This window comes from Macrobrachium rosenbergii, chromosome 53 (genome assembly GCF_040412425.1).
Source record: "Macrobrachium rosenbergii isolate ZJJX-2024 chromosome 53, ASM4041242v1, whole genome shotgun sequence".
Classification (NCBI taxonomy): Eukaryota; Metazoa; Arthropoda; class Malacostraca; order Decapoda; family Palaemonidae; genus Macrobrachium; species Macrobrachium rosenbergii.
This window is the reverse complement of record NC_089793.1, coordinates 8,561,647-8,575,160: the sequence shown is the minus strand read 5'-3', so window position 1 is coordinate 8,575,160 and position 13,514 is coordinate 8,561,647. Positions and strand designations below refer to the sequence as shown.

At 36.0% G+C, this 13,514-nt stretch overlaps 1 protein-coding gene across 1 annotated transcript; it reads left to right on the top strand.

Moving 5' to 3' along the window:
- LOC136834051 (deoxynucleoside kinase-like) lies at nt 1-12,846 on the top strand. The gene is given in 7 exon segments (XM_067096308.1): nt 1-34; nt 3,355-3,438; nt 3,441-3,583; nt 5,792-5,925; nt 7,614-7,732; nt 8,406-8,595; nt 11,992-12,846. Coding segments are annotated over 7 exon segments (840 nt in total). The 3' UTR covers nt 12,128-12,846.
- Nucleotides 12,847-13,514: the final 668 nt, after the last annotated feature.

The window sequence follows — 13,514 nt, the reverse complement described above, 5'->3', positions numbered from 1 at the left end:
ATGACTGCAATTTCCAGTCAAGCAGAAGAGAAGGGTATGGAAAAGTGTATGCTCCAAAAAGGGAAGGAATGAAAGAAGTATGAAAAATACAGATAAGAAGTGATGCATTGTTAGGTACCATACCTAAGATGAAAATGCCCAAATATAACCTAAACTGGTGTGAAGCGTCCTACCTGACCAGGAGCCTGTATCCCCAAAGGCCTGCCCTCAAAATGTGTTTCAGTGGCACTTACAGGGATACAAGATAACCTAATCTAACGTAGTATTACTAGTATAGTCTTTTGTCCTTGGAAAGTTATGGGTTTGGTTTGAGTTTTGTTGCACTGAGCATAAGGTAATGTGGTGTTTCTTTTGTGCTGATGGTTAAAGATATAATGTATTGAGGTATACGCTGTACTGACTAAAAACTGCTCACTTGCCACACAGAATGTAATTCTTGACATCCTTTTACAGACTCGCAGTTTTCAGTAAGCATTCGTGTTGGGATTTAGAAAATTTTGAGCAGTCATAGAGAAGCATCATTCCTGGTTGGTCTGTTTAAAGCTCTAAAAACACTGCATGGAGACAATGTTTGCCATCATGCACACACACACACACACACACACCATACTAGTGATACCTTCTATTATATTTTCACCTCCATAGCTTTGGTTCATCCACTTCAGTGATAATGCATGAAAGTAATGTCTGTTACTTCATAAGAGTAAAACCTCCAATTAACCAAAGTTTGTTATAGATTAGTTATGGGGGATATCAGTGTAGGTAACAGACCTTTGAAGAAAGATTTTCAACAATCAGTTTGCTAGGCCACTAAATGCGCATTTTGTAAAAAAGCTCCCGTGCTTTCAATGAAGAATCACATTCTCTGTTCTGCCATAGTTCCTTTCAAGAAGAGGAAAACTTCTAGGTTTTATAGCTGTATTTATTGATGCTATAAGGAAATGTTATTTCACCTTTGCTGTGTGCCCTCACATGAATTTCATAATGAAAAAAGTGGTTAAAAATGGAAGAAATGGGGAGTAAGTTGACAGGCTTAGAATATGCATATGATGCTGTTTTAATTAGTAAAACATAACAAGATCTATGAAGCTTGCTTTATAAAATGCATCATACATCTAGAGATGGGACTCAAAATAAATACAGTATAAGAAAAACAAATAACGAGGACGGACTTAGCACAAACGGATGAAATAAAATTAGATGGAGTAGGATGAATGTGGTTGAAACTTTCAAATATGTAGGAGCAATGATACACAGTACAGACGGAATTTAGTGAAAGACCTAAATAGGAATATCAAACACTGGGCAGGCTGAAATTAAGATTTGAAATCAGATACAATACGTTGAAACTGCATGCACAAGTAAGATTATATTGTACATAGGTCTTATACAGTCAGTATTACTATAAAGACATGAATTTGAGTATGGCAATGAAAATGAATCTTGAAAGATTTTGTTACTTTGAGAATAAAGATATAAGAATATTGGGAGTTAGGTGTGGACATGCCCTTTGTGCAACCTATGAAAAGGGGAAACTGGAGATTTGTGGAAGATTTCACAGAGGTCTTTTGCATTATGCACCTTTGAAGAGATGATGAGTTGAGTGTTGTACTGTAATTTATGTAAGTATAGTAATTGGTTTTTATATGATGCCATTATGATTCAGCGATTCATAATGGCAAAGGCCTATGCGGTCATTCAGTGCTGAAAGGGAAATTAACAGTAAAAGATTTTAAAGGTGTTACTGGAGGAAAACCTCGCTGTTGCAATGTGAAGCAGTTGTTTGGAGAGGATGGAAAGTAAGAGGGAAGAAAGAGAATATGAACAGAGGTCCAATTAAGGGAATGGAAGGTGTTGTAGCTAGGGGCAAAGGGACACTGCAAAGAACTTTAAGTAATGCCTAAAGTGCACTGCATGAGGTGCACTGACAGCACTACCTTCCTATAAGGCTGTCAATTTTGTGTACATGTATATATATTACATTTATATGTGTATTAATTTAGGCTATAGGCAATTGTAAATGTATTTACAATACACTTTATATCTTAAGTGTATATATACAAGTATTTGTGTCCTTGTTCCTGTGTATTCACAATTAAATACATACCCACATGCATACACCTGTTTGTATGTACAATATATCTATGTTTGCATTTATGCATGTACGTGTGTCTTGTTGGTTGTAGATGGTAGCCAATGTTCATCACAGCGTTCCTTCAGCCCCATATGCATTACTGTACTTTCTTTTATGTTTTGTCTGCTTCTTGTGATTTCTTTTCATTTATCTGTTTAACTGGTTCAGCTTTATATTGCTTCATTATCAGTTATGAATTCAGTATTTTCTTGTTGGGTATTTAATTGCATTTACTGTATACATGTATTTACACATCATCATTGTACCCAACAAAAGATCATCTGTAAAATTCTTCCACTCATGCTGTTCTTGTGCTTTGTCTTACACAAGTCTCCATTCATCCATAGCATTCTTCACACAGTTCTTATCCAAGTAGGTCTGGATCTTCCAACGCCTCTGGTGACCAAAGGAGCCCAGCTGACCCTTACTAGTAGAGTAATATTCTCCCACGGGTTTTTTGAAGACATGTTCAAGTCATGTTGATTTCCCAAGCCATCCATGTTTTTTTTTTAAGTGTGCAAGACCCATAATTATAGTTGTGTAGGACCTAAGATTAATGTGTCCAGTTTAGTAAAGGATTTGCATGTTTTACTAGTAGAGCATTTGAAATATCTACCCCAAAAGTATTTCTAGAAGATACTAAGACTCAAAATTGTTTCAGGATGTTAAGATTCAAGATTGTATTAGGAAGTTAATAAGATTATGTTTATTTATGCACAAAATATGGGTACAATGCCTTTTTGAACACGTGTATAATTTGCACAGTATGAGATTATTTACTTTTAAACGATTGGGTCCTTAACTGTCATGGCGCCAGACGGATTACTAACTTGGAGTTGGTAGCGCGATCTATAGTGTATTTTTGAGATCTGTAACTGAAGCGGTGCGACTAATGTGAATGGTTTGTTTGGAAGGAACTGTTTACTACGTCAGATGTTGGATAAATTTTTCTGTAAGCGATTTTATTTCGTCATGTATGTTTTTTTTTATATTACAAACACTCAGTAACTCTAATTAAATTATATTTAATTTAGATAATGAAAGCCTTAGGCTGTGTGAATAAAGGAAATTCAATTTTATTGTGTTCCACTCTTTTTGAACCGGTCTCTGGCATGTTACGCAACCTGTCAGAAATGCTATTGGTGGGATTGAATTTGTTTTAAGCGGGCAGAGGACATTTACCGCCAAATTGCAATTCCTCCTTCTATGGCTTCCCGTAGATCCGCCCGACGTTGGACGTGGCATTAATACTTTGACCGAAATTCACCTGCCCTTGTTGGACTTCACCACCATGTTGAAGGGACCAAGGCCAAGTTCACCGTCAGCATCGAAGGGAATATTGGGAGTGGAAAGTCGACGCTGTTGAACCACTTCAGCAAATTCACAGATGTACAGATCTTACACGAGCCGGTTGAGAAGTGGAGGGACATCAGAGGACACAATCTTTTAGTAAGTATGGCAATTATATCTACAGTGTAATGATTATTTTTATGGGAAGGTTACCCAAGTGGGTTGGGTTGCACCGAAACCTATGAAACCCGTAGTTACCCACTAAAACTATATAGGATCGATTATAATATCAGTCCACAACATCCTACCGAACCTTCATTATTTATCAGTAAACAGCTTAGACCCATTGACAATCTGTTGCTTTCAAAATAATATTTTTCTTTTTGAATAATATGCTAGGGTAGCTGCAGGTAGTTGCATAGGCTTTAGGCTAGGCTTGAAACTGTCAATTTATACTAGGCTAGGTTTGTATGCTGTATATTTGAAATTGTGTGCGTGTTTGTGTATTAATTTACAATATAGTCTATAAACATTTTTATGTAACCTTCCTATGTATTTAGAGTCAATGATGACAACAGAATTAGGCTATTCAAAATACCCTGCTCAAGCTGAGTGAAGGTTAGTCTACACCAGCAAGAAAACTAGGCTATACTGGAGTAACCTACTAAAGATAAGCTGTCATTGTTATCAACTGGTGGACCTTGGCCTGAATGCCTAGATTATAAGGTTGCAGTTGGCTACTAGCCTGGGTTAGTTTAAGATTGCCCCCAGGCTTTGATCCCATTTTACTCTGTTCTAGCCTAACACTTAAAATTTAATTTGTTGTTCATTTTCTTATCCATATAACCCCATCGTAGATGCTCTCTTGCCATACCTGTTACCACCCCCTCCCCCGCAATGTAACTTCCTGTAAGCTTTGTCTTCATGTTATATGGTTGGAGTTTGAGGTTGTAGGTCATCAATAGTAAGAGAATGATCTTCTCTAGGAAAGAGCAGTGGTGATATGATGAGTTTCAACACCAAAGATGTCAAACTTACAATTTATAATTTACTGATCTTGCGACTTTTGTTTTTCTGCCACCATTTTTGGATTAATGGACTTGTTTTGATGTTTTTATTATCCTTTCAATGATTGCAGGAACCATTGTCAGAAAAATTTTTTTCTTGGAGAAAAAAAATTGTGCCCCATTAGCAATGGTGGCATATTGGCTACTGAAAGTGAACGAGAAAGGCAGGCACAAAACAGACTGAGAGCATACCATCCAAAATGGATATATAAAAACTAACAAGTCATCACTTAGAAAGCAGTATGCTTTTTAACTGAGAATCTTATGCTTACTCTGGCACTCCCAGTCTATAATTTCACTTAAGTTGAAGTACCCTACCATACAAGGAGATCCAGCCGTAACATTTAATTTGGTAGTCTTTTTAGGGACAATTTCTAGGCTACATGATCTTGTGTTTTGAGATTTAGGGTAAATTCAGTTAGCATCAGATTTTATTTTGTGGGAAGGAGTTAAATGAATATGTTGTATTAATGATCACCAGGTTAGGTTACCCCAGTGTCCAAGCAAAAGTTTCTTAAAAATTGTTTTATTGTAGAATGAGAAAGAGTTCTCAAAATACTGGAGAACCCACTCATGAGTTCTGCTTTTGAAATCTGTATTTTAAAAGAGTAGCTGTGTATTATAGTATTAAACCTGCTTTGAAATCTGTATTTTAAAAGAGTAGCTGTGTATTATAGTATTAAACCACGGTAAATTAAGACCACATTTTTTTTTTAATGAGTGTTAAAGTAGCATTGAAGGTATAATGTTTCTAAAATAGTGAATTTGGTACCTTGGCAATGTTGATAATGGATATTGTTATTAAACAACACCAAGTCATATATTTCTCTTACATAGCCAGGGATGATGCTCCATGCACTGGCCTAATTTAACCTACCTTTGTAAACCTGTTAGATAAAAGCCTAGGCTAATTGCATTTCATCACAGTATAAATTCAGTGGTAGTACTGCCCATTCTTGAGGCTGTTGTTCATTCCCTCCCCTTGTTCCCTACTCAGTTGAGTAGTATTAGTAAATGTATCATTTGTGAGGTTTTAACTTTTAATAGATACTTGCTCAGATGCTAATTAGGTCATTGGAACCTGATCAGATGGAATTTCTCCAAACAATGATTCTGTTTGTTTAAATTTGAGAATATTCATGGTTTTGTTTTGAATGAACAGTAGCATTCAAATGAATTGGTGCAACATGCATAGCATTAATACTAATTGGTTAGGGATGTATGTTATTGTAGTTGGGGATGTATGTTATTGGCATCGGCATGCTTTCAAGAGTTTTAAATATTGTTTTGCTTTATCCAGGATTTGATGTACAAAGATCCATGTCGATGGTCACACACATTTCAAACTTATGTGCAAATGACAATGTTGGAGTTGCACTTGAAGCCGTGTACAGTTCCTGTGAAGCTGATAGAGAGATCACTATTTAGTGGAAGGTAAGGTGCTGCAACCAGCAAGTGATAGTAATAAGTTCTTTTTTTATGTAATTGTCAGTCTTTACATGATACTTTTGTGCAGCTGCAGAGAAATTATATCCCATTTGACACCATAGTACTAATGGTGTTTACTACATTAGGGTAGGTTTGAAATAAGAACTCTGTACTCCTTCATCGAGGCTTTGACATCACTTAATTACTCTACAGCTTGTTACCATGACCATCTTGGCAATTATTTATGAGGCTGTTTGAGAGTGATGATTTGATAGTATATTATCCATCAAACATAAGGATTGCCTGGTACATGTCCCTGCTTGCCCTTAGCAAGATCCTCTCACATTGTTTTATCCATCCTGCAAGAAATCACCAGTTGAGGGTTTAAGGAATTAATTTCTTAGACCAAGAGAGTAGATGTTTTTATTTTACCCAGAAAACAATGTAGGTACCTCATCTTTCTTTGCTAAATTTGAGAGATACTGTACTAGTTTTGTTTTTCTTGCTCAAGCAATGGTAGGGGTTCTTTTAAGTTATCTCTAAAATCAGTTTGCATTCTTGTTAGTTTCATTGTCACTGTTCCCAGAGACTGGAACTGCAAGTAGCTCCACATTTCTTAACTGTACAACAATGACTAAGAGACAGAGATTAAATCAGAAAGACCAAGTGAGTAGTAAAACACTATATATAGTAACTGCAGTTTAATTGTTAAGGATTGTTGTAAATAACCTTCAGCACTATTATATACTAGGCATTGTATAAGATACAGTAGAGATGGTACTCCCCTCTCCGTTTTATGGTCTTAATCTTAAAAACAGGAATTACAAAAGTTAAAGGGAGAATTGCATTGTTTACAGGTTTTATAATTTGGAGGAGGAGGCTTATTTCACTTTTAACCTTGTGGTGGTTGATGACGTTATTGAAATATTAGTAGTAGTCTGGATTGACACTCATATGGTTGTAGGTCTTTCCTAACAGTAGCCAGTATGAACTTCATTGCAGGAGTTGCAGTTATGTTGCTGGTTATTCAGATTATTTTTGGGCTGTACAAGACATCCGTTGCATCAATCCTCTCTCTGTCAGAGTTTGTAGATGAAGCAGAAATCTCTTATCGAGTCTCATAGACAGTAGTCTAGTTTCTCTGAAATGCATCTGTGGCTCCCACCTTCATTACTTTTTGATTGTTCATTTTAGTCTCATCCTGCCTGACTGTTAAGCAAATTCAACTTTGCTGTGCATTAGCTTTCACCTCTAATATAACAACAGATTCTTTATGTGAGCCCCAGAAGAATCTGGAAATGTGATTAGGTTGTCTGTTAAATTACTTTATGATAATGAAAATTTTACTGGTTTATTATTATTCATATGACAAAGAATAGATCTGATCTTTCCACAATCCATGTGAAGATGCTGTAAAATAAATCAATTTGTGTTTATAAATAAACACATCCAAAATTGTGATCAGCCTAATATTTCCTTGTATGTCAAACCTTCATTTTATTTATTTATTTTTTTTTTTCTCCAACCCACAGACCAAACTTGCCTTGTAAGGGAAGAGTAACTTGCTAGGTATGATCTGCATCATATCAGGAAATTAAAGTACACATGGTTTCTGGTGTAAATGTTGGAAAATGTTAAGCATGAACATTTGAGATGTGTTTTTTGTCATGTATTGTTCTGAATTTCTCGCGCAGGTATTGTTTCGTGGAGAATCTCTACCGTAGCGAGATGATGTCAGGACCAGAATATGCTGTGTACTGTGAATGGTACAAAATGATTACTCAGAACTTGGATGTTGGCCTTGATCTCATAGGTAATTTTTTTCACTTTTTATTTCTTAGTAGAAATGCAGACATACAGTATTGTTTTTACAAGCCTATTTTTCTCCCTTTTTCATACCACTCACAATTTACATGTTGATCTTGTATGGGGTACCGTCTACATTGTGCTTTCCCCATAGTGTTTTGCATGGCACAATTCTTTCAGTGGCCTTTGTCTCACTATTAGTTTCTCTTTATTCTTTATTTCTAACTTCCCTTTTGGTCTCTTCCCTCTTAGCTTTCCCTTGTTGCAGTTTTCAGTTCCTGTTTGAGAATAAAAGCTTAGTGACCCTTATTAGTTTTGAGGTGTTACTCAGTGGTCTTGTTCTTTGCCATTGGGATGGTGCTATATATTCCATAGCCCCTTTAGCCATCAGCTTCGTTGCTTTCTGTCGTTTACTCAGCATCTGTCCTTGATTTTTATAGAATGTGTCGTGGATAGTACTAAAGGTTCTTTAAGTATCCCTTTATCATCCGTGGTCCCTCTTACTTGTTGGTCCCTGTTAAATTGAGTCAAATTCTACTTTATTTAGTGAGACTTGTTACATGGCAATTTTCTTGGTACAGTACTGTATAGTTTTTCTTGTTTAACCACCATTGTAGTATGATTCATGTTTATTTGCTCTTCTTTTTTGCTCTCATTCATATATTTTATCCATATTTCAGTCTACCTCCAAACAGACCCATCTCTTCTCCATGAAAGAATAAAGAAACGGGCACGAAGTGAAGAGAAGACTATCCCCTTGCAGTATTTGGAAGATCTTCATAAGCTGCATGAAGAATGGCTCATAGAGAAGAAACATGGTCTTTCTACACCTGTGCTGGTATTGGATGCAAATGACAGTCTGCCTTCAATGTAAGTTTCACTTATATCCTTTTTAAATTTATTTGTGTTCTTTAACAATTATAAAACTTTTGTCTGAGTTTAGTGTTCATTTATTGGTAAATGGTAAAGCATTCAAAATTGACACATCTACCTGGGAATGGAATTACTGAAGCTCCCTGTGGATTTTGCCATCATAAATTCTTTTGCTCTGTGGTTTTTAAATAAAATTTTTTCAAATAGTTTGATCATTAAGTCAGTGGCGTTCATACGCTTCTATACGAAGGGAACTAGTGTCACATGTGAGCTACGTCTGTATTGAAAGTCCCTGTTTTCATCCTGTTGACAGGTTATTTTACTAAAGTTTCTACTTGTACCTGTCATGCATTGTCCTTTTTATAATTTGATTGTCAAGTGAGTGTGTTTTGGCTTATATTTTGATGAGATTATTACATTCTACAAGGGAGTGTTTTTTGGCTTATATTTTGATGTGATTATTACATTCTACATGTGGCATGTTTCTCTTAACAATTTGGAAGTGATGCACAGATCTGAAAAAACACAGGCATAGGTCATAGGTATCATGCATACCCTTATATAAATTCTACCCCCACTGCATATTGAGGTTATTTCCAAAAAAGTTTTGGTGAAGTATCGCAGTAAATGCTTGGTTTTATTGGAATTTCTTTGTAGCACCATAGGACGCTGTGATGGAAATGACACACAGCTAGTACTGTACGGTACTCCTGCAACCTTTTATTTCATAATAACTTGGGTTCTGCAAAACAGAGCACTCTTTGACTCCTTGATGAAACTTAACAATTTAGTCCAGTGTGCTATGTCAAGCATTGTTAAACCTTTAGTTTTCTAGGTCGCATTTCAGTTTAAAGGTCAACATTTAATTTTAATTTCTGGGATCAAACTTGGTAGGTATGTTCCTTCTCTGTATTTTATTATACATGAAAGGTATCTTAAATTGGGGGTTGGTAATTATTTTCTCCCAATGATGGTTTGATCTTAACTTTTTCCAGGTCACAGGTTAGTTTCAAGCTCAGAAGACTTATTTTTCCTGTGACATTGATGAAACACTGTTAGTCATATGCTGCTAGTGCAGTAATGTTTTGTAATATTTGATGTTGAATGATAGTACTGTATCTTTTTGTCAGAATATTTGCTTGAGAAATATAATCATCATTACTCTGTCTCCTTTCATCTCTTCTCAGTTTTGATGAAACATGGTAGGTAGATACCTTGCGATTTCAGATTCATTTTTCTCAAATTTTTTTAAACCTGACCTCTCTTGAAAGGCCCCTGGTCAATTTAAAGGTCTCTCAATTACATGGACAGCAAACACTTGCTTATCTCAGTGGAAGTTGTTACAGTTAGACAGTGCATCTCACACACTGCACTGTAGGCATTACTTAAGGTTCTTTGCAGTATCCCTTGGCTCCCTAACAGTGACCCCTTTCATTTCTTTTACTATATCTCTGTTCACATTCTCTTCCATCTTTCCACCTTCTCCTAGCTATGGTTTTCCTCCTATTACGCTTTTAAAACGTTTTTGTTCTCAATTTCCATTTCAGCACTGAATGACCTCAGGTCCCAATGCTTGGTCAGGGGCCTAAATTTGATATTCCATTCCAGGGCTGGCATAATAGCCTCAGACAACTCTGGATTCAGAGTTACATATCTGACTTCTTGGGGAACTTCTCTAAACGTTGCTTCCTTTTTAATTTCATTCGTTTTAAGGTTGATCTTTGATATTGGAGGGCTTGCCGTCTGGATGTATGCACCAGGTTTTTTTATTTTCTCCATATGAAGGCCAGCTTCTTTTATTTTCATCCTGTGTAGTTCAATCATTCCTTATGTCTCAAGAACTAAACTAAATTGTTGCCTGAACATGTAGGCACTGGAAATTTGACTCCAAAGGAGGTCTTTGAGAAATCTCTCATTTTTGGGTCATTATCAGTGGACCATATTGGTGTCTAGGAACTTGAGTATTCAGATTGGGCAAAGGGAATATTGCTTTTGCCCCAGCAGATACTTTACTTATGGTCTACAGTATACTGGTATTCCTTTGCCAGAAATAGACAGATTCATGGGTATTTGGGAATGTAATGCCAGTTAGTCTGAAAATGGCTTACGAGTTGGGACATGTTTCATCACCTGAGAAAGTGGAATCCCAAAGGCAGGTATAATTTATTGTCCCACGAAATCTGGTGGCTACAAAAGTAACATCTTGTCCACATCTATGGCAATTCCATTCTCATTTTTTCCAACCACTTTAACCAATAACTAATCATGTTGTTTGACCAGTTTGCACTGTTGCTTCACTTTTCCAGATAAAGTTACCTAGAAGGTTGATGTCAGAATGCAGTTTTGATAGTTTTAAAGTTGGCTCATCATCTAGTCTTTATTCAACATAGGCTTCTTGTGATAGCAGTGACAGGGTATCAAAGACTATCATCACTTCTTGTTAGTTCCAACAAGAGTATAACATCTAATCTCCTAATACATGTCCCCAGGATATTCTCAAAAAGGGAGACTTGTCTTCCATGGTTGTTAGAATTTTCTTTAGACCCACTGATAGTCTTTTCCCAACCCCTTATCACTCAGAGAATATGTATTGCAGGTAACATGGAATTGAGATAACACATGTATTTTTGTCAGGGTGCAGAAGCCCAGGCAAGTTGGAGTTCTTGAATGGGATTACACCATGGAGTCACAACTCATTATGAAACCTTTCAGTAAAGTCATAACAAAAATATTTCTGACTTCAGTGGCTCACCTAGTAGTTGTAATGCTCATGTGCAGAGTACAAACTTGAATAGATACATCCATGCCACTTACAAATAAGCTCTTGATGGTCATTCCTTATACCCCTCATTACCTAGTCTAATGGAATTTAAGAGTTGAGTGTCTTAAAGCTATTAAGCAGGCCTAAACATATGTTCAGTTGGAAACCTTGAGATTTGGCTACTTCATATGTGTCCAAGGCCAGCTAAATTGTGCATATTATTTTGTGGGGTTGTGGATACAAATCTACCTTTACATTTGCACCAGCTCCCTTGATTAAATATTATTATATTCTCACTGCACTTGCTGGTTGTAAGTTGGGATGTCAAGTAATTCTGTACTTAACCCCGTAACAGCACACCAAGTTAGGGCCAACTAACTCCAAACCTAAACTGTAATAATGCTTCATTGTCAAATTGGCTGACATCACAGACTTGAAATACTTCATCACTAGCAAGGCAATGGCTTGTAGTTTATGTAATGGTTTATTTTTTATACACTCATTTATGTAATTTCAGGTTTGAAATGAAGTACAGTATGAGATTATATCCCACTAGAGAGGTATACCTGAAATTATTGATGTTTGCATAACCTTTTGTATTAAAGTGCTTTTCACCATTCCTTTTTCTTCAGGTACAGAAAATTCGAGGAACACACATCTGATATTTTGTGTCGAAAATTTAGCAAGTCCCAAAATGAAGAGCATAACCTTAGTGGAGAAGAAAACATATCCCCAAGTTCTCATGCTGTGGCTACTGCAACAAATTGATCAGCTTTGCAGCTTATGATGAAATATTTGCATACATTCCTTCAGAATACTGCGGTTCTACTTTGAGTTGGTTGCTGTGCACAAATGCTTTTGACATTTGGTAAATTTGGGTTAAATGTTGCCCTGTTATTTTATTTTTCATTCAGTGCTATTCAAGGTACCTAAGCTACTAGAAATTTAGGATCAGTAGTTGAAAGAATGATAAACAAATGTTATGCAGTAAGTGTTTTTTAGATTTTTATTTGGATCTTGTATTCAAGAGTATAATAAACTTATATTTGATTATTCAAGAGTATAATGAAGAAATGAAATGTCATGGCATTGAAAAAGCTTTAGTTATTACCAGTGGTTTTATATCTATTTTCTCTTCTAAAATAATGCAGGTTTTAGTAGTTTTTTATCTTTTCTTCATATCATGGTCAAGGAAGAAATGCAATCTTAGAGTGCATTTGCTGCCCTTTTCCTTTGTTACTATAGTCATGTATATACAGTATCTACACTGAATTGAATTAGCTTCAGACATTATACGCTCAGGACAGTGAAGTGCAGTGAGTCAGATATTTTTTTTAATCTTAGGGGTACTGACTGTTTTCAGTTTCTGAGGAAGTGGATATGTAGTTTCTTCTTAAAGTGATCTCAGAGACTATTTTTACAAGTATTTAATGTATATGTCAAGAATTTTATATCTGATTTTGTATTAAATTGCTAATAAAGGTGAATGCATTTTTCATCCAGCAATAGTCAAGTAAACGTATTAAATGATTTCAGGTAATGGGGTAACCATGTTATCTTGCCCAGAGTATGGTTATAAGGTCAAATTGTTTTGTTTGAAAACTAACTTGCCCAACTCACCATGGTCATAATGAAGCCATTAGACTTCTGGACTGTGGTTTTTTTAGCTCAAAATTGAGTTAGAGGCAGTTTGTTTGATAATTGAGCTGAAAGGTAGTGGACATTTAACAAGCATAACTGGAACAATAACCTTGGTAAAGCAGGGAGAAAGTAATCTTTTTAGATCTTGTATGTGAATGCATTTATGTATATAAAGGTGTCTTGTCATGAATAAGAGTCCCCTCCTTGAAGAAGGCAGTTCATACAAGGAGAGCAAACAGGTACACAATTTGTTCTGCATGTTACTTAGTTTTTCCTCAAAGATGCAGGATTCTCCCTACCAATGACCATCTTCAGGTAAAAGTCACTTGCTAATAGGCCAAGCAGGTTCTTCGACCCTACAGGTGGCTAGGAGACCTAACTAATCAGTATCATATCCACTAGGGATATGTTAGTTCTTACTAGTGATGATAACTTTTGTATCTCAGAAGACCCAAAAGCTTGGCCTTGGTAAAGGTGCATATGTAAATGTTCTTCCAGTTTACTCAAATATTAT